The 21717-nt window shown below is 38.0% G+C and overlaps 2 protein-coding genes across 2 annotated transcripts in view; both read left to right on the forward strand.

The window, feature by feature from the left end:
• The window catches only part of LOC127433521 (DNA repair protein XRCC4-like), a 50725-nt gene extending 47622 nt beyond the window's left edge, over positions 1–3103 (forward strand). The window contains exon 8 of the mRNA XM_051685506.1: positions 2782–3103. Within this exon, the coding sequence (XP_051541466.1) occupies positions 2782–2896 (115 nt within the window). The 3' untranslated portion in view covers positions 2897–3103. The remainder of the gene's footprint in view (positions 1–2781) is intronic.
• A 3467-nt stretch (positions 3104–6570) lies between these two features.
• The window catches only part of LOC127434059 (versican core protein-like), a 37879-nt gene continuing 22732 nt past the window's right edge, over positions 6571–21717 (forward strand). Inside the window, exons 1-6 of the mRNA XM_051686511.1 lie at positions 6571–6762; positions 7946–8016; positions 9326–9742; positions 16129–16303; positions 16960–17087; positions 19919–20212. Coding sequence (XP_051542471.1) covers positions 7953–8016; positions 9326–9742; positions 16129–16303; positions 16960–17087; positions 19919–20212 — 1078 coding nt within the window. The 5' untranslated portion in view covers positions 6571–6762; positions 7946–7952. The remainder of the gene's footprint in view (positions 6763–7945; positions 8017–9325; positions 9743–16128; positions 16304–16959; positions 17088–19918; positions 20213–21717) is intronic.

The following is a 21717-nucleotide window of genomic DNA, read 5'->3' on the forward strand; positions in this document are numbered from 1 at the left end:
GTATTCACAGCGCTTCACTTTTTCCACATTTTGTTATGTTACAGCCTTATTCCAAAATGGATTAAATTCATTATTTTCCTCAAAATTCTACAAACAATACCCCATAATGACAACGTGAAAGAAGTTTGTTTGAAATCTTTGCAAATTTATTAAAATAAAAAACGAAAAAAATCACATGTACATAAGTATTCACAGCCTTTGCCATGACACTCAAAATTGAGCTCAGGTGAATCCTGTTTCCACTGATCATCCTTGAGATGTTTCTACAACTTTATTGGAGTCCACCTGTGGTAAATTCAGTTGATTGGACACGATTTGGAAAGGCACACACCTGTCTATATAAGGTCCCACAGTTAACAGTGCATGTCAGAGCACAAACCAAGCCATGAAGTCCTAGGAATTGTCTGTAGACCTCCGAGACAGGATTGTATCGAGGCACAGATCTGGGGAAGGGTACAGAAAAATTTCTGCAGCATTGAAGGTCCCAATGAGCACAGTGGCCTCCATCATCTGTAAATGGAAGAAGTTTGGAACCACCAGGACTCTTCCTAGAGCTGGCCACCTGGCCAAACTGAGCGATCGGGGGAGAAGGGCCTTAGTCAGGGAGGTGACCAAGAACCCGATAGTCACTCTGACAGAGCTCCAGCATTTCTCTGTGGAGAGAGGAGAACCTTCCGGAAGAACAACCATCTCTGCAGCACTCCGCCAATCAGGCCTGTATGGTAGAGTGGCCAGACGGAAGCCACTCCTCAGAAAAAGGCACATGACAGCCCGCCTGGAGTTTGCCAAAAGGCACCTGAAGGGCTCTCAGACCATGAGAAACAAAGATTGAACTCTTTGGCCTGAATGGCAAGCGTCATGTCTGGAGGAAACCAGGCACCGCTCATCACCTGGCCAATACCATCCCTACAGTGAAGCATGGTGGTGGCAGCATCATGCTGTGGGGATGTTTTTCAGCGGCAGGAACTGGGAGACTAGTCAGGATCGAGGGAAAGATGAATGCAGCAATGTACAGAGACATCCTTGATGAAAACCTGCTCCAGAGCACTCTGGACCTCAGACTGGGGTGAAGGTTCATCTTCCAACAGGACAACGACCCTAAGCACACAGCCAAGATAACAAAGGAGTGGCTACGGGACAACTCTGTGAATGTCCTTGAGCGGCCCAGCCAGAGCCCAGACTTGAACCCGATTGAACATCTCTGGAGAGATCTGAAAATGGCTGTGCGCCGACGCTCCCCATCCAACCTGATGGAGCTTGAGAGGTCCTGCAAAGAAGAATGGGAGAAACTGCCCAAAAACAGGTGTGCCAAGCTTGTAGCATCATACTCAAAAAGACTTGAGGCTGTAATTGGTGCCAAAGGTGCTTCAACAAAGTATTGAGCAAAGGCTGTGAATACTTATGTACATGTGATTTTTTTCGTTGTTTATTTTTAATAAATTTTAATAAATTTTTTAATAAAAGATTTCAAACAAACTTCTTTCACGTTGTCATTATGGGGTATTGTTTGTAGAATTTTGAGGAAAATAATGAATTTAATCCATTTTGGAATAAGGCTGAAACATAACAAAATGTGGAAAAAGTGTACTTTCCAGATGCACTGTATATCTTCTGAAGTGATGTAATCAATTTAAGTGAGAAACAGATCCATAGTTCAACCCTCTTTTACTATAAATCTCTACTTTCACTTTCAGAATGTGAAAGTGGAGATTTATAGTAAAAAAGGACTTAAATGTTGATCTGTTTCTCACCCACAGATATTATATTGCTTCTGAAGACATAGATTTAACCACTGGAGTCGAATGGATTACTTTTACACTGTCTTTATGGGATTTTTGGAGCTTGAAAGGTTTGGTCACCATTCACTTGCATTTTATGGACCTGCAGAGCTGAGATGTTCTTCTAAAAATGTTGGTTTGTGTTCAGCAGAAGAAATAAAGTCATACTTATCTGGGATGGCATGAGGGTGAGTAAATGATGAAAGAATTAATTTTTGGGGTGAACTATCCCTTTAAGTCACACTTAAAAAATGTCTGAATGTCATTGCATTAGAAACTAAAAATATCAAACCAAGTGGCATCTGCAAACAAATGATGTTAGATCTTCTCTCAGAACTAACTTTTCTCAACTATTTTTGAGCTGTTTCTTTTAACCAACAGGTTCCAAAGTGATTTTTAGTGGATGTATGAAGTCAGTGTCCCTCAAGTTCACACATGTAGTGAGTAACCACACCTGGAGTTCATCGCATTAGCTATTTTTTAACAATAAATCTATTGTTTTATCATTTGAATCCTAAAAAAAATATATTTTTGTCAAATTAAATAAATGTCACTTGCTTTGATATTTAGTTATGCTTGAAGTATCCAGATACTTTTTGTTACTACTGTACAGTATATCAGGACTCATGGTTAAGTGACGAAGGACATCTTTAAAAGAATCACTTTGAAAGTGACAGCTTCAGTATGTATACAACTGCAACCTACAAACTCTAATTAGCATCCAAAGACATCAGTAAATGTCACACTAAAGACACATGGCATGTAACTTATTATAAGGAGCTTTATTACAATGCAGCCTTGACAGAGGTGGGGTGAACTGTACAACATTTTGACTTGACCTCCTTTTTACAGGCCAGCGTGCCTCTGGCGATATCATATTTGACTGGGTCACTGTAATCAGGGCGAAGTAAGAATTTGGTCCGGTGTCATGACTAACTAGCTGCCGGAATGTATTTAACCTTCGCCTTCTGTTGACAGTTGTTACTTCACTTTGTAATTTTAGAGAGAAGCCGACGGAAGAGGCCAAAGCAGAGACGAGCAAAACTCCAATCGTCCAACTGAAACCATCAACCGCTGCTGCAAACCCTGATCCAGATGACCTATTTGATGATATATGACTTTGAAGGAGTACCATTCCTGATAAACATGACTTGAGTACTGTTTGTAAGCTCTAGGAAAGTATTTTTATAATGCATATGATTTCATTATACATTCCTTTGAACAATAACACTAATTTTTAACAATAAAAAGGGAAGAATCAAGAGGCACGTCTGAATAAATCTATTTTTAACTCTGTAAGGTGTGAATAAATATTTTAAATCTGAGTTATGATGTCTTTTTGTCATTTCCAAAGTAGTGATCTTGCTTTCAGAATGGATCTGCATTATTATTATTTTTTATTTATTTATTTTTTTCACCCAATTTGGAATGCCCAATTCCCAGTGCGCTTTTAAGTCCTCGTGGTCGCGTAGTGATTCGCCTCAATCCGGGTGGCAGAGGATGAATCCCAGTTGCCTCCACATCTGAGACCATCAACCCGTGCATCTTATCACGTGGCTTGTTGAGCACATTGCCACGGAGACATAGTGGGTGTGGAGGCTTCACGCCATCCACCGCGGCATCCGCGCTCAACTTGCCACGCGCCCCACCAAGAACGAACCACATTATAGCGACCACTAGGAGGTTACCCCACGACTCTACCCTCCCTAGCAACTGGGCCAATTTGGCTGCTTAGGAGACCTGGCTGGATGGATGCATTATTTGCATTATATTATTATCACACATACTTAGGGTTAATGCTTTGATTAAACCCCTAACCTTAAGTAATACACTAAACGTATTAACTCGCTGCTTGTCCTACACACATTAAAGATAACTTAAAGGAATATTCCGGGTGCAATGCACTTTAAGCTCAATCGACAGCATTTGTGGAATAATATTGATTACCACAAAAATTAACTTTGATTTGTCTCTTCTTTAAAAAAAAAAAAAAAAAAAAATCGAGGTTATAGTGAGGCACTTACAATGGAAGTGAATGGGGCCAGTACTCACTTTTTCAAAAGTATAGCCACAAGACATAATATGGGTGTTAACATTATTTTACAATCACTTACCAACTTTTTTGTGTAAAGTTATAGACAATTTTACAACTTTGTTGCCATGATGATGTAATGTCAACAAACCCTAAAATGTCTGTAAAAATGACTATTTAAACAACTTTACAGCTCAAACAATACACAAGTTTTAACAGAAGAATTAATGTAAGGGCTTTTATAAAATTATAAGCTTCACATTTCTGCCTTTAAACCCTCCAAAAATTGGCCCCATTCACTTCCATTGTAAGTGCCTCACTGTAACCTCGATTTTTGAAGAGTGAAAATTATTTTTGATGTAATCAACATTGTGTCACAAATGCTGTCAATTGATCTTAACTTGTATAGAACCTGGAATATTTCTTTAAATTGTGTGGCTTTTTGAGGAAAGATGTGCTATGATGTTTCAGTAAACTATGCCATTTTCCAAATTGCATTTTTGCGCCCTTGAAGGGCACTGCGAGAAGGGGATGACATTTGAAAGGTCAAAAGAATGCAATAATGCTACAGTAATAAACTATTAATTGGTTAACTGGTAGATACCCTACAATGTATGGTGAAAAACTCAATTTTATTTCACAAGACAGTACAGGTAATTTTACAGTACAACATTGAAAAAAAAAAATATATATATATATGTGTGTGTGTGTGTGTGTATATATATATATATATATATATACATTTTTTTGTTTTTGTTTTTTTTTTTTTAAGGAAAAAGTATGATTTACCTTATAGTTAACAGTGAAAAATTATGTTTAACAAGACAATACATGTACTTTTACAGTTTTTACAGTACTTTTACAAGTAAAACAAATTATGTTCCTAGAAGTCTCTGCATGACTCAGCTCATTTGATAAAATTGTATTTAAATGTGTGTTTCTTTTTAATTTATTTATGTACATTGTGATGTTTTGCATTACATTTTGTGTTGATTTGTTAATATATGTTATTTTATTATTGGGTATGTTACCATGATGTTATTTTGTGTTTGTGTTCATGACAATGTGCACTTTTTAATTTAAGCAATGAGAGGCCGTGCTATATTGTGAATATTGTGTATATATATATATATATATATATATATATATATATAATATAGCAGTTACAATATTCACAATATAGCACTGCCTCTCATACCTTATTGCTTAAATAAAAAGTGCACATTGTCATGAACACAAACACAAAATAACATCATGTAACATACCATTAAAATGTTATATTTTGTAAGTAAAATTATGAAATACCATCCTTCTAGAAAATATAGTCACTGGCAGTAAACAAAATATAAGGCAACAAGAATAACTGTCAGCTATGGGTGCTGCGGAGTGATTGAAGTTCCATGTAAAGGTCAGAGCTGTGCTTTATCATGAATAACGCACGGCTGTTGACCAATTAGCATCCAGGTCTGGAACTATCTGTTTTATAAACATATTTATTGGCCATTGCTTCTGTATAGGGCCACTCTTGATGAAATGTATGTCATCATGTGGTCTTTTTCTGTTACTCTGTGTTAGCAGTGCCTTTAAAAGTACAGAGCAGTGTTGTTGTGTTTTTTTTTTTTTTTTTTTTTTTATTTTTTGTAGTCCAAGTACCATGGTACATAAACATATATCATGAAATTAGATCTATGGTAGTGAACTGTATAATATACAGGCACCAAATTTACATCCTGTAATGCCTGAAACACGATTACTGTTTGTTTAGTTTTTTTGTTTTTCCATTACTTTCTGGCACAGCAGCCAGTTTTTTTCCGGTTTTTTTTTTCGTAAATTTAAAAGGATTTTTTTTTAACTGAGGACTATTCAAGTAAGCTTCAGTAAAGCTAAAATATTATTAAAATGGTGAAAACATGAAAGAATCAGTCACATCACCTAGAATGAACAATGTCCATTACACATAGCCTTTATATATATATATATATATATATATATATCATATATATATACACACACACACACACATTATGTCCATTTTACCTATGATCTTTGGTTAAAATATGTATACTAAAACGTTGTAAACTTATCTCTTAAGTTCTATTATCACCTATCCCATTCCAGTGGCTAAAACTGATGGAAGGTGAATTTAGCTAGAGGAGGTAATGGTTCCTTCTCTCCCCCATGTGGAAAGCTCAAGCAAGATCTCTTGTGTCGAAGTTTGGCGGTTCAAACCAGATCACAAAGAGTATTTTAGTCACCTTCACATCCCTTAATAACTCCATCAGCTCCTTCACTTGGTCTGTTTATCAGTGCTCTGTCAGACCATGCGCTTTTACGCACGACACTGCAACTCTGGAGTGCGAATTGTATATGTCTATAATCTGTAAACTGAGTGTTGGGTTCACTTAGGAAAATAAAACGAAGGCTGTCGCTGTCTTAAACGTTTTGGTGAGCTGTTGCAGATACATTATGCGCAGTTGGACAGATAGGTTACGATTTGCGCGCAAATTTTCGCTGCGGCTCCTCTTTTGTGCTTCGTACCTAGTGCTTTAATAATAACTTTGTAGCCCGTTTAAGAAATGTATGCATTATTGCATTATATAGAAGCCTCTATTACAAGTTTGATCGGTGATACAAACCCAGCTTGCAATGAAATACAGTGAACCGAACATCCCATTTCCTCTTTTGCAGCATGGATCAGATTCCTTTTGGGTGGGCACTCTCTGCCCCTCCTATGGTAACTGACGAAATCATGGGTGGACATATGGATTTTGAGCTAACTGCCGGGTCATGTCTTCACTCCTTTCATTGGCACCAGGGAAAGTAAACGCACTGAAGTCTGTTCGTTGGTTTGGAGCATCAGATATATTTGCAGTTTTTAGTAGGAGCGACACGGTTTATCGAATCTCGAGAGTCGGGAATAGTCAAGACTTTCTACTGGAAATAAATAATAAGGTAAGTTTATTAAACATACATTATATAATGAGAATCTTATTTTCATTATTTTATGTGAATTGAATAATTAATATTTTATTAATAATAATATTAAGAATAATAAACTAAAAGTCTGAATCTATCAAGCTACCAATATTATTTATTAATTTATCAATTAGTAAGGGTAGAATAGTTCAAACTGAATATAATTTCACATGCACAAGATGAACAAGTTAGCTGTAGTTAACAGCAAGTACATCTAAGTGTTGCCATGGAGCTAATGCAATTTTTCCTACATAAATGTCTCTAATTGTGGGAGTTGCATGTCACTTATAAAAGGTGCGATATTTACCTCAGTCTCCTTGTTTCTCAGTGGACTGTCTTGTATTCACAACATAGCTTGTCTTCAGTCGAACCTAAACACACTATTTCTGCGTTTGGCATTCTTATCAATGGAAAGCCACTTTCCATTATCTCATCATTATCATTTTTAATGCTAGTTTTGCCTTAATGCGGATAACTGAGAGTGTGATATCGGTGCGAGTGTTTAGATAAGCGTTGGATTGCTTTAAGATAAGTTTTGGATTTAATTTGGTTTGCTGTAGATAAGGTTTAGTGCGCAATTTTCAAACGGTAGATTTTCACGGCATTTTTTAATTGTTAGAATGATCCGTGAAGATGCTTGATGCATCGCTCTCTAGTGTTAGAGAGTGTGAACAAAATGAGGGCGTATAATACAATGTCTCAATGCTTAAACCACATGCAGTCATGCTTTGAATGCCCCAGCTGTCACACAGAATGATCTGTATGTTAATGAAGTATGATTCATTTAATTTCTCTAGTCTTGCTAGGACTGTCCTGTAACCCATACTTAAAGCAAACATATACGTTTTTGTCAATTACGTTGAATAAATCAGTTATAAACATGTTATAGATGGTAATAACACATTAATAGGCTAAATGATCGTTCTAAGGGGGAAAAACATGCTTTAATTAAGATGTATGTTGAATTTGTGAAGGAAGACAGGAAAGCAAGCAGATAGAGGGTGTACAAAGACCGGGTTGGACCCGGAACAAAGACATAGATAGAATTAAACACAAACAATTTGGCATTCAGCCTACTTTATGAATACATTTGAACACAATATTTTTTGTTTTTGTTTTTTTCTGTCAAAATTGAAAAGGTTTATTTATTTATTGACAGATTTGAGATGTTATTGGACATTAAATACATCCTCTGGTTGGTCTGTGCCTGCAGTGCTTTAACCCAGGATGGTAAGTCTTTTATAGCCACTTTCACTACTTACACATTATAAAGATACACCTCCTTCTTTAGACTCTCCAAAGTTTTAATCAAGGCAGTCGTTGTAGGCTGACCTCCAATCAATCTGTACTTCCTGTGTGTTGTATGCTAAATGACTACTTCCTGTCTGCTAAATTACGCCTTACTACTGTATAAAAGATGATTTCTGTGCAACTTTGTGGGGAGGATTCTTGAAGTTAAACAAAATTAGTATTCAACCGCAAGATTTTTGTGTTATAATTATAAATGTCTTTAAAACATGATTAAAACATTAAAAAAACGTTTATTTTCATATCATACTGACATACTTAGACTACCAGTAAAAAGTTTAGACACAGCTGGGTGACTAACGAAATCTGTCAAGAAAATGTCCTAGTCAATTTGAACCCCCAAATAAAAAATAATAACAATAATTACATTATATTTTGCATAAACATAATGAAGCTTACATTTAGGATGTTAAAATTTTTTGCAATGTGACATTATTTTCAGGACACTTTAGCACATTTTACTTCCCAATTCTCACTACCATAATGCATCCAGACATTTTACTTTTACTATTCCTATTGTTTTTAATGCTTATTCATTACCATAACACAATTTTAGTTTTACTTTATTACAGTATAAAACAAGGCTGTTGTACAGTAAAAATTTTTTTACAATAAAATAAGTGAAAATGAAAGGCAGTACCAAGGGAGTACTACTATGATGTATGATAAATACTTTACAATAACATCTTTTTTTTTTTTTTCACATTGCGCTAATAAGAATCTCACAGTGACCATCTTTTTCCACATTGCAAAACTGATAGTTGGGGAGTAAAATGTGCATAACTGTCATGAAAATAATTTCCAAAAGTAAAAAAATAAAATAAAATAAATAAATAACAACCCTAAAAATAAGCTTGTTTTTCAATATGCAAAATATAATTTTGAATAAATGTATTATTATTATTATTATTATTATTAAGTATGATCAGGACATTTTGTTTTTTTTCTACATTTTGTAATAATAGTAGTGAATTAAAACTATGGAATATCACAAACGGGAGCATGGAAATTATGTAGTAACTAAAACATTGTAAACAAATCAAAACTTCATATTTTAGTGTCCCTTTGCAAGCTGTCCAAGCTTTTGTAGCTTGTTTGTAAAGGCTCACAGGAGATTTTCTGCTCATGAGATCATTTGATGTGTCTGTAAACAAATGTCAGCTTTTGGGTTCCTTGTTTGAAGTCTCCGCCATCATTCTCCACATGTTCTTCATCTGTTTTCTTTTACCAGATACGGCCCATAGGATGAAAGTAGAGAAGAGTTCTCCAGTCCGGGGCTCCCTTGCAGAGCAGGTGGTGCTGCCCTGCCATTTCTCCATCCTACCACCCCCGACTGGCACCTCCACCATCTCAAGTACCACCACAGCTGCTGCGGCCACGGCCTCCAGCGGCCATCTCGATCATCTCCGCATCAAGTGGACTAAACTGGAGGGCGATACGGAAACCACGGTGCTAGTGGCCCAGAATGGGTTTATTAAGATCGGGCAGGAGTTTAAGGGCAGGGTTTCAGTGCCCAGCCACCGTGAGGATGTGGGCGACGCATCTCTGACATTAGCGAGGCTCAGAGCCAGTGATGCGGGGGTCTATCGCTGTGAAGTTATGCACGGCATTGAGGACACTCAAGATTCAGTCTCCCTGGATGTCAGCGGTAGGTGTTGCTCTGTGCAAATTACTGTACAAAAGCGCTTGTTCAAAGGTATAATTAAACTGAAATAGAAAATTCTGCATCGTTAACTCACCAACCCATGCTGTTCCAAACCAAGACTTATTTTCTTCTGTGAAAGATGAAAGGAGACCTTAGGCAGAATGTTAGGGACTGACAGACTATAAGTCACCATTCACTTTCATTGTGTGGAAGAAAAATGCAATGAAAGTAAATGGTGACTGAAGCTGTCAGTCCCTAACACTCTGCCTAACATCTCCTTTTGTGTTAGATTGATGATGACAGAATTTTTTTCACACTCAAATTTAAAAGTTCACCAATTAACACATACTGTGGACTTATTGCAAAAAAATTTGTCTAATATTTTAGAAAACCCCCCAAATTAAAAAAGACTCCAATTATTCATAAATTATATTGTAAATGTTTACAATCTTATGATTAACAGAAAGTTAAAAAAATAATAAAAATAATAATTTGCAAGCATGTAATTCTGGTTCTGATAACTCTATCTACCAGCAAAGAGTCTTATTGTATTCCACTAGATGGCAGCAAGTTCTAGAAAAAATAATCACCTTCCATCACAAAATGCAGATCTGAAAAGTAGGTGGCGCTCTAATGCAGTTTAGCCCTCACAGATGTGCTCGTTTATGCACCACCCATTGTTTCATCAAATATCTTGGCCTCTGAGTGGACTAGAAGCTCAAGATAGGTGTCATCAGAAAGCTGAGGTGCTTTGCGATGATATAAAATGACACCAATAGTTGATAACATATTTTTCTGATGATTTGTTTAGTATGCTTTTCCTGTTTGACTGCATATTGTCACAGAGCGAGAGTGAGACAAAGGGACCCAAAAGCAGAGGAACAGTTCAAAAGATATATTAACAATTAATAGCAACTTACACTGTGCTGACAAATAATGGAAAACCCTGCACCAGCTGCAGTAGCAGGGGGAGAAGCTCATGGAAGCGTGCACGCCGTGGCCGCATAGTGGGCAGATCCGTGAGGTCTCCGTCAATAGTGTGTTCGTAGGTGAGTGTGTGCGTCATGGTAGTCAGGAGCAGATTCTGAGGAATCCTCTGTTGAAGCATAGTGAGGTGCAGAAAACCAGCGCACAGCAGACTGGAAGGCAATCACTCTCCCAACATGCAGGCAGAGATGAGGAATCCTCCGTTGAAGATTTGTGAGCGCAGAGAACAAGCGTACAGCAAACTGGAAGGCACCCACACTCCGGACACACGGGCAGAGACGGGAAACCAAACAAATACACTTGACAGGACCAACTAGGCAGAGAGAGTGAGGTAAGTTACTTCACACCAAACAACAATCTAGCAAAGATATTGACAACATGAAGGGATTAAGTAGGGAGTGAATCAGCGGAGAACCAGGTGCTGCTAACACACTAATTAGTGGGATGATAAGTGTTCCCCTTGGAACAACCAGTGTTCCCATGGAAACACTGATCATGCATGCCAGCAGTGCCTGCGAAACATGAGAGAGAGAAATAACAAAACAAACCGACAAACTCACTGGAGCCATGACAGATTCAATCGTATGGGCGATGAGGAAGAAGGGTTGTGGCGTGGGACCAGCTGAACACCCCCCTCAAGTTGTGTTATGTCAATGGTACTCTGGATAAATCCGCCGGTTCATCCTGCAGCTAAATGCAAGACTGGATAGGGGAGACAGCAGAGTTAAGACAGTGCGACAAACAGTAAGGACTCCAAGCAAGAACAGTGTTGGTTGACCAGTCTATGTGTGGGTTGTGCGTTACCAACCAAGGATGCCCCAACACTATTGGTGCCGATGGAGATTGGATCAGGTAAAAGGACAACTGCTCCGTATGATTTCCAGAGACGAAGGTGGACTGGGTGATGACGGACAGGGGTGTGCCACTGAGGGTGTGGGCAGTGATAGGTTCATCCAACTGGACCATAGGAACCCGCCATTCGGAAGCCAAGTCCCTTCGGCTCTGGAATCCACCAGAGTTGAGACCGTGTGACTGGTAGATCTATACTGCAGCCGGGCCGGGAGAAGTTTGCATAATCTGGGGGCTTTGTCCAAGGGTGTTGCGTTTGCCAGTAACCCCCTCCCCACTGATGAGCGGTGTATTTTACCAGACAAAAAGCGGAGAAATGACCAGACTGGGCACAATGAAAGCATAATCCTTGAATGAGGCATCACTGCTTCTCCTTATGCAAGATCTGAGTTCTCCTGACTTGCATGGGCTCTGCGTCAGGCTGTGATTCTGGTGACCTGGCCAAAGTGGTGGACTGGGCTGGATGGCCAGCTGCCCGGGTGGGTGGATAGCGGCGGCGACAGCGGTGACGGCATAGGGCCAGACGTTGATCTACTCAGATGGCCAGATCCACCAAATCATTGAAGCGTGGAGGCAGATCCAAAGGATAGATTTCGTCCTGGATGTCGTCGGAAAGCCCATGCAAAAAGAGGTCCCACATTGCATGATTGTTCCACTCTAAAGAAGCAGCCAGGGTGCAGAACTCGATTGCATAATCTGAGACTTACCGATCTCCCTGTGACAGTCCGGATGAGACCCTCGCGCTACCTTAAGCCAAGCGATCAAACACTCGGCGGAGCTCCGTGGAGAAGGCATGAAATGAAGCGCAACAGGGATGTCTGTTATCCCACATGGCGGTCCCCCATTTACCATGAGGAGTGTGATTACGCAAGCCACCTTCATTATCTCCAACGGGAAAGCAGAGGGCTGTAACATGAAGAACAAGGAACATTGTGAAAGGAATGTGCTACAGGATCCCACCTCTCCTGAAAACGCTTATTACTCTGTTAATGTTGTAAGTGCATATGATGACGTAATTAGTCATAGAAAGCCAAAATGGAATGACATCCCTGAAAACAGAAAATAGGAAAAATATTTTTTTTGCTTTAGTGTCTGGAAAATCACTTTGTGAGTTTGAAATCACCTCGAATTTTCGACAAGTCCCTATTGTATTTTCGGTTTCCCTAAATAATCAAAGGGCATGGAGAATTATTTCTATTTTAATCAATAGAAGAAAAAGTTTAAAGCTTGTTATGTTCCTTGAACATTGTGAAATGTAGCCTTTGTTAAAATGTTGTTGTAAACATAATGGTGGTTGGCAAAGCAGCTTTCTTTGCTTTAGTGGCACCAATTGCACTGGCATTTGGTAACATGCAGTGTCTCCTGACATGTAATCCATAGCACAAATTTTATTTGGTCGGGGTGTTTCATCGCGGGGCGAGAAAGAATAACAAAGTAGAAAAACAAATCTGCATGTGAAAGCTCGCTCCCGGTATTAAAGGCTCCATAGGTATCGATTGTTTCTATTTAAAATCTTCATTGCGGCAAGCAAACGTGGCAAATATTTGTGGCAAAAATTTGCTTTTGGTGTGAAAGGGCCAGAAAGGGACTGGCTGCTGTCAACAGCACTTATGGCATAATGTGAATTAATGCAGAAAATAATATCTGTGCTAAATTATAATCCAATATTTCCACCCTTGTCCTGACCATGCAAAGCCACTAAACCCAGTTACTTTCGCTTGATACGCATTCTTTATTTTGGCTTAAAGAAGATGAAAGGAGACTAAGGGATGAAATTATTTTCTGTGGTAATTAACATTATGCCACAAATGCTGTCAATAGAGCTTAATTTTTATTAAACATTTCTTTATCAGAAGAAGATAAACAAAACTGTGCAAAATGTCACATCTCAGATGACAAACAATGCTGCTTGTATTTGTTTACTGTAATTATTAAAACATGAGTAAGTTTGGCTCAGGTGAGACTGTAGAATTGCAGTGTTCATAGGCCCATAGAGAGCCGCATGCCTTCCTGCCAAATACACTCAATGCCCTTTGTTGGGGCCTGGGCAGTGTTGATTGCCACTCAAGTGTAGAGCCAAAGAAGTACCCAAAACCAGACTGCCATACCTCAGAGTAAAGGGTATTCAAAACCTGGACTGCTCAGCCAGAACTTTTGCTAGTGTACCCAAAAGACAGCTGGAAAAGTCCATATAAGGGAAAATAATAGAGCCAGACTCTATGGCATGTACTTAGGCTTTGTTCAGGAAAGGAAATAAAAATATGCAGTACAGTAACTCTTACTACATTAGATATAATGAACTAACAATTAACAGTATATTTTACAGCATTTATTAATCTTTTTTTTATTTTTTTTTTTTTTTTATCCAATTTTTCATTGTTTTTTTCATGTTAGTTCATATTGCATTAACTAATATCAACGTGTCCAACTATTAATTTAAATGATCTGGGGGTGATGATCTGGGGGTGCTTCAGCAAGGCTGGAATCGGGCAGATTCGTCTTTGTGAAGGACGCATGAATCAAGCCACGTACAAGGTTATCCTGGAAGAAAACTTGCTTCCCTCTGCTTTGACAATGTTCCCCAACTCTGAGGATTGGTTTTTTCCAGTAGGACAATGCTCCATGCCACACAGCCAGGTCAATCAAGGTGTGGATGGAGGACCACTGGATCAAGACCCTGTCATGGCCAGCCCAATCTCCAGACCTGAACCCCATTGAAAACCTCTGGAATGTGATGAAGAGGAAGATGGATTGCCACAAGCCATCAAACAAAGCCGAGCTACTTGAATTTTTGCACCAGGAGTGGTATAAAGTCCCCCAACAGCAATGTGAAAGACTGGTAGAGAGCATGCCAAGACGCATGAAAGCTGTGATTGGAAATCAGGGTTATTCCATCAAATATTGATTTCTGAAATCTTCCAAAGTGAAATATTAGTATTGTGTTGTTTAAAACTAGTTTTCTTTGCATTATTCGAGGTCTGAAAACACTGCATCTTTTTTGTTATTTTGACCAGTTGTCATTTTCTGCAAATAAATGCTTTAAATGACAGTATTTTTATTTGGAATTTGGAAGAAATGTTGTCGGTACTTTATAGAATAAAACAAAAATTTTCATTTTACTCAAACACATACCTATAAATAGTAAATCCAGAGAAACTGATGATTTTGCAGTGGTCTCATTTTTTTCCAGAGCTGTATATTGTCATACACTGTGCAGTATTGTATAATAAATGAGTCAGTGATTTCTAATACAATATATGTTTAAATATATACAATAAACTGGTATTGCAAAAGTGACGACTATTTTCAAACAGGTTTCCCAAAAACTCTCTCGTCTGCCATTAGTCAGGCAAAAAGATAGTCCCGCCCAAAACTCATGCCATCGGTTGTGCCAATGTTGTTGTGTCAAGCTGGTCAGGACATTCACACAAACAAAGCAATTTTTTGATAGTGCCGCATAGCCAGTATTTACACTTTCCTGACAAATCAACCTTTGAATGTCTTACTTATAGTTGTCTCTGCATATTAAGCTGGGATTTTAACATCAAAAAACACTTTAAAGCCATTTTCCCTCATGCGCATCATAAATTTAACCGTGGTGATGCTTAAGTCATACTATGACAACTTGTATAAATACCAGATTTTGGCTACAATGTCTGAATGGATTCGATTTCACACTTGCATAATGAAAGTGAAGACAGTAAGTTCTAAATAACATAATTTGTCAGCAGAACTAGCTGTTATGAAAGAGAGCGGCTTGCATTAGTTAAAATTGGATTAGAGACATTCGGCCATGTTGTAATTCTGTGAGAGTGATTACTATTCTGATCATGTTCGGTCTTGGACACGACAGGTCCCAAAATAGCTGAGCAATACAATGATTCTTCATTTTGCCAGACAACAGCTTGTTGTTGTGGCTGCAACTTCCAAACTCTTGGACAAAGGCAGCCCTCTTTAAATCTAGCTCTCATACTTTTGAAAAATATTGAGAATTTTATTGAGAAAAAGTTTTTCTATATTTAAAGGAATATTCCGGGTTCCATACACGTTAAGCTCAATCGACAGCATTTGTGGCATAAGGTTGATTACCACAAAATCGAAATAAATAGCTACAAATTCTTGGGAGGACATGATCACATTTGCAGTAGTCAAGTATTCTGAGCATAATTAATAATGTTAATGTATATAGCTCCTTGCCAAATCTTTAGGTCACTTCACAATCAAATTACAAGCAAATTAAATTCAAATTATTGCATTGGCAAAATATAAACATCTGGACAAAGGGTGGTTTAACACAAAGGGAATTTAATCTTGGCAAATCTTGGTAAACATCTGCCATCTGACTTTCTATGAAGTAAATCAGATTGTTGAAAGATTATGGTCATGTCATGTTTATCGATATACCAATGTATCACAAAAAACATAATTTTCTATATATATATATATATATATATATATTTGATTTGCTCAACCTTTTCAATGCTTTTAGTTCATGTACATGATTAATGTCTCATTTTCAGAATTTCACTACCACTACTCATGTATTTGTACAGGTGTTGTGTTTCACTACCGGGCCAACAGCAGTCGCTACACTTTAGATTTCGAGCGTGCTAAACAGACCTGTGTTGAAGTGGGTGCAACCATCGCCACGTTTGAGCAGCTATATTCAGCCTACGAGGATGGATTTGACCAGTGCGATGCCGGATGGCTGGCGGACCAAACTGTCAGGTGATTTTTAGACACTTTTTATTATAGGGACTGCTGAGAGAGGGGCAATGGGATAAGAACACAATAAAGGCCAGATTCAAACCTGCGTCTCCCACATGTGCCATGCCACAGATAGCAAAATTATTTTGGCCCGAATCTGGCTGCATTCTGCCTGGGAGTTTGGCCCACATACCGCATGGAATTACGGTCCAAAACTGGCCCAAAAGCCACTTACCGAATGCAGGCCGTATCAACCCCAGGACGAGGCCAAAACTCAGCCATAATTATCCTGTCCCCCCAGCATGCAGCCGTAATTGGACCTAAACTGTGCCAGAATCCCCAGACATCAGCCAGAAAACAGCCAAACAATTTTTCAACATTTATGAAGTAAATGCTCAAACCACTCGACCATGACTCCGACACCAGACATTGGTTTACTTTTGGCATAGGATTAATTTTTCTGTATGAAGATTTTTTGTTTGTTTTCTTAGTTTGTTTATACTTTTATTTTAACTATTTTTATTTATTTGCTTTATTTATTGATAGATTTAACCTCATTCTTGATATTAACATATTTAATATGTAATTTTGGCATAGCATTATCTGAACTCTGTTCATTTATGTTATTTAGTTTTCATTACTGATTTGACAACCACATCTGGAAATGTTCTTTACAGATATCCAATAGCAAAGCCACGGGAAGGTTGCCATGGAGATATGATAATGAAGGCAGGAGTTCGATCATATGGACTCAGAGATCCCTCTGAAACTTATGATGTATTCTGTTATGTTGGAAAACTACTGGGTAAGTTTAGAAATTAGGTAAAGAGGAAATACATTTCCCAAATAGTGAGTGTGGCTCTGTTCCCTATACTGTCCACATAAGCCTTCTAAGGGGCTGTACAGACTGAACAAGTGTTTGTGCTAAAGGAAAAAAACTAGATGTAGTGCAGTGCATATAATGCTGCGTTTGCACTACAAAATTTTAGCCCTGATTTTCCACTCACCGACAATTAATCGAGATCGGTGACAAAAGCGCAAAATCAGAGGCCAATCAGTGTGAATTTTCAAAGATGCGAGCTGAGAGATACGCCTATGCATCACAGATGCAGAGAGATATTTAGCAGGTTAAATAGCTAGACCTGTCTGCGACTCCAAGTCCTGCAGTGTGAAATGTGTTTTGACCGGAAATGACATCAGCGACGACCTTCAGCCAATGAGAGAGCAAGATACAGTTTTATCATGCATCTATTTGTATGGTGAGCACAATAATACAGTTTCTATCAGAATACATTTGCATTTACATAAGCTTTTCAATTATTTGAAACAAAAACAAAGCACAAACATGTCCTTGTCGAGCCACATCACTAGCAGGCAGCTACCTGCGTTCATTGCCAAATTATTTATTTACCTCCAACTCTTTCTGCAGAACAGACAATCCTTGCTGCCCGCATCTCCCCAACCATTCTCTCCTCCATATTCTTTTCTTTTTCTTTTATTTTTGGGTTTTTCGCTGCAAATCAGCGTACAAACAACTTGGATCATAAGCTTCTTGCGGACCACCATTTTTAGAGGGAAGAACTCCAGTCTCGTGCGTGATCTTACGTCATTTCCTGTATAACTTCTCATGTGCATTTTGTTGTGAAATGTAGGGATGGGCGATACCACTTATTTTCGTTTCGATCAGATACCAATTATTTCAAGTCCAATATCGTCGATACCGATACCAGTAGCAATACTTCTATGTAACGATGTTGGCTACTGGCAATGATGGCAATGACGAAGATGACGTGAAGATGAAGAACCCAAGTGCAGTTTATTTACAGAACATGAAAACCAATAACCCTGACTACAAAACATGAACCTTGACTTGACTTGACTTGACTTGACTTGACTTGACTTGACTTGACTTGATATAAACATCTACACTCACATTCAATACTTGACAACTAGACAATGAAAACATGAGGGCTTAAATACAAGACATGGGAGAACATAAACCAATGAACAAACAGAACTCATAACAAGCTAATTAAACAATAAACCAATGAAAACATGACACATGACATGGAGGGAAAACAAGACATCACATGACTAGGGAACAGGAACTAAACTTTTCAAAATAATTTAAAATATTATTTGTAGTAATAATTCAAATTTATTTATTTTTTTTACATTTGTGTGCCTAAACAGAAAATTATTAGACTTCTGTTGTGTTTACCCTCACTACAATATTACTTTAGTAAAACCATGGTTATATATTTTTTAATTACTTATTAACAACAATTACACACAATTAGAAGAAATAAGAAATGTCACCTTTAGATACGGTATGTTATTATTTTAGCGTGAATTTACTCCAGAAGCTGTTTTTCTGATTTTTTATCATTACCTCTACAAGGCACTGATCCCTCTTATTTGAACGAGCCTTGTGACGGCGCAAGCGCTTGTCTGTTTGTGTCTTTCAGCGTGCATGTTAAGATGAGCGGAGGAAGAAATAGTTCCCATCCTGCACAAGTATTTGCTAATATAACCTAATCTTTTTTATTTCACTTTAAAGCTTATGATTATTGTTCATTGTAACCAAATGATAATATCCTTAGTTTGAAAAAAATGTCACATTCGATATTTTTGTGTGAGGATTGATATTTTTGATACAGCACCAGTATCGGAAGTATCAATACTTTAGGATCGATTCACCCATCCTTAGTGAAATGTAGTTTGGAGACCAGACAGAGTTGTTGGGGATTCTTTCTAGTGAAATGTTTTGTAATGTGTGACCCCCTGTCGCCGATCCCTCGTGGAATGTGCAAACCACAGCAACTTCAAGATACCCCATTACAGACGGACAGTTGTATAATGTGAAAAGAACAGCAATCCGATGACTTTGAAAGTCGTATAGTGTGTGGGTGGCATAAGTGTCTTGAAGCGCCTTTTTTTTAACCTGACATGTTGTGTAAAAGTGCAAATGTCAAAGACGTCCGTCTAATGCTTGTTTTTATAAAAAAACAAACAAACTGAAAAACAGTTCAGATGGACAATCGAGTCTGATGTTAGCACTTTGCTAAGCTAATGGCTCGATTTTCTAATAAGCTAAAACAAAAATACATAGCACACAGGAATATTTGGTGAAATTTGGTGCATTTGTAACTAGATGGAACTATTCCTTATCTAAACTTTTTTGTATATTGTTATATTTCATTATATTTAAAATTGATATTCCTTCTATTATCTTAGTAAAAAATGTTGAATTTAGGCTTAATGAGGTATCTTATCTTAAAGGAGCCTACTGTAATTCATCTGTAAGGACCAGTCTTCACGTCGACAGCGTGTCTATAGCTGGGTTTTCATCCACGTATTTTTATGAAAATTTTGGGATATCGCATAAAAAATCCTTAATGTTATGACCAAGGTGCAAATAAAATCTTCATAATGTGCAATAAAATGTATTCGCTCACTTGAGGTGGATGGATACATTTTTATCTTATCTTAACTTAGATGGAAACATGACTGTTGATGCCAGAAAATGTTGTCTAAGTAGGCAGCTCACTAGGCTTTGGAACAGAGCTTGTATAATTTGTATGAAGTGAACTGGAAGACAAAACATGATGCAGTATTGTGTGTTTCTGTTCTCAGGTGAGGTATTTTACCCAGCAACTGATGGTAAGATGACTCTAGATGAAGCCAAGGAGGCATGTGAGAGAGAGGATGCCGTTTTAGCAGCACCAGGTCACCTGCACGCAGCCTGGAGGGAAGGCATGGACCGCTGCAGCTTCGGCTGGCTGTCGGATGGCAGTGCACGCTACCCTATCTCTGTACCCAAAATACAGTGTGGTAGAGGACAGCTGGGTGTCAGGACTATGTACCGCTTCCTCAACCAAACAGGATTTCCCTTACCAAGTGAAAAGCTTGGAGCTTTCTGCTTCAAAGGTATGAGATGCTTAAATTGACTGCATTATTTACACAATGTACTGTATATTATTAAAACTGGATAGCTTTGGCTCATGTTGAAGTCGTTATAGTACAGCCAATATATGTGTAACTGTGGCCACACATCAATTGAATTCTATATTAATGAATCAAGTTACCTGGAAACTATTAACACCCTACTGTTAAGCTAATGGGAATTAGAAGCAAGCACTGGCAAGCATCACTATTATTATCCCTCATGCTTCGCATTAGGGGTTTTATCTAAACCATAAACCCTAAGTATAATGCATAACTCATCCCATAAAAAAAAAAATGTTCACAAACATTTTGCCCCAAAACTCCCCCCATTACCATAAGGGGGTGTTTTTAGCACGTTATTGCACTGAAAAAAGCTAGACGCAGCGAAACGAATAGAACAGAAAGCAGGTTTTTACTGAGATTCGTATTTTGAGGTTTAATATTGAATATTCTCGGTTCATTACAAGTTAAGCTCAGTCAACAGCATTTGTGGCATTACTGTATGTTGATTACCACCAAAAATAATTCTGAATCGTACCTCAACGTTTTCTTTAAAAAAACACCATAAATCGAGGTTACAGTGAGGCACTTACAATGGAAGTGAATGGGGCAAATTTTTTGAGGGTTTAAAGACAGAAATGTGAAGCTTATAATTTTATAAAAGCACTTAAATTATTTCTTCTATTAAAACTTGTGTATTATTTGAGCATAAAAATTGTTTAAATCACGTTTTTACGGTCGTTTTAGAATTTAAAGCGTTATGTTGTCATTGGATATAACTCAAAACAGAAAAGGTTAGTAAGTGATTTTATCACACAGAAATCATGTTAACATGCATATTGTTTATGTCTTTTGGATATACTTTTAAAACATTATGTATTTACATTTTTTTTGATTGGCCCCATTCACTTCCATTGTAAGTGCCTCACTGTCACCCCAGAATTGAGCTATTTAAGAAAATGAGGGACTAGTCGAAATCTAGATTATGCCTCAAATGCTGTCAATTAAGCAGGTGCGGCTCATCTATATGGGCAGGTAGGGCAGAGCCCCGCCTAAATATTCATCCACTTGAAAACAAAGATCCATACTATAAACTGCCAATTATGTAATTTGTTTGGCCGCAAATGTGTTCAAAATGCTGGCATATGTATTTAAAAGCAGACCTAGTATAAGTTTTTATCCTATTGTTAAGTAGTAAAGTAGCTGAAAGAACTGTTAAAGTGTTTGATATACTGTAGATATTCAAGGATTTCAGGCAGAGAGTCTGCTGCCCTCTGGAACTCCACAGCGCCCCTCAGTTGTACTAGTGGAAATCTGTGGTCAAATACGGTACTGAAACGAGCCCTCATTGAGACCCATTGGGGCAGAAATAAATCTGCCCATAAACGTCATGCCAAAACAAAGTTAACATTAGATCCTGCAGTGTGACAGATCGAGAACATGGTGAGCACTATTGATGAACGTGTGTGTAACAGCGTGTCCTTTCT

Source organism: Myxocyprinus asiaticus, chromosome 43, assembly GCF_019703515.2.
Source record: "Myxocyprinus asiaticus isolate MX2 ecotype Aquarium Trade chromosome 43, UBuf_Myxa_2, whole genome shotgun sequence".
NCBI lineage: Eukaryota > Metazoa > Chordata > Actinopteri > Cypriniformes > Catostomidae > Myxocyprinus > Myxocyprinus asiaticus.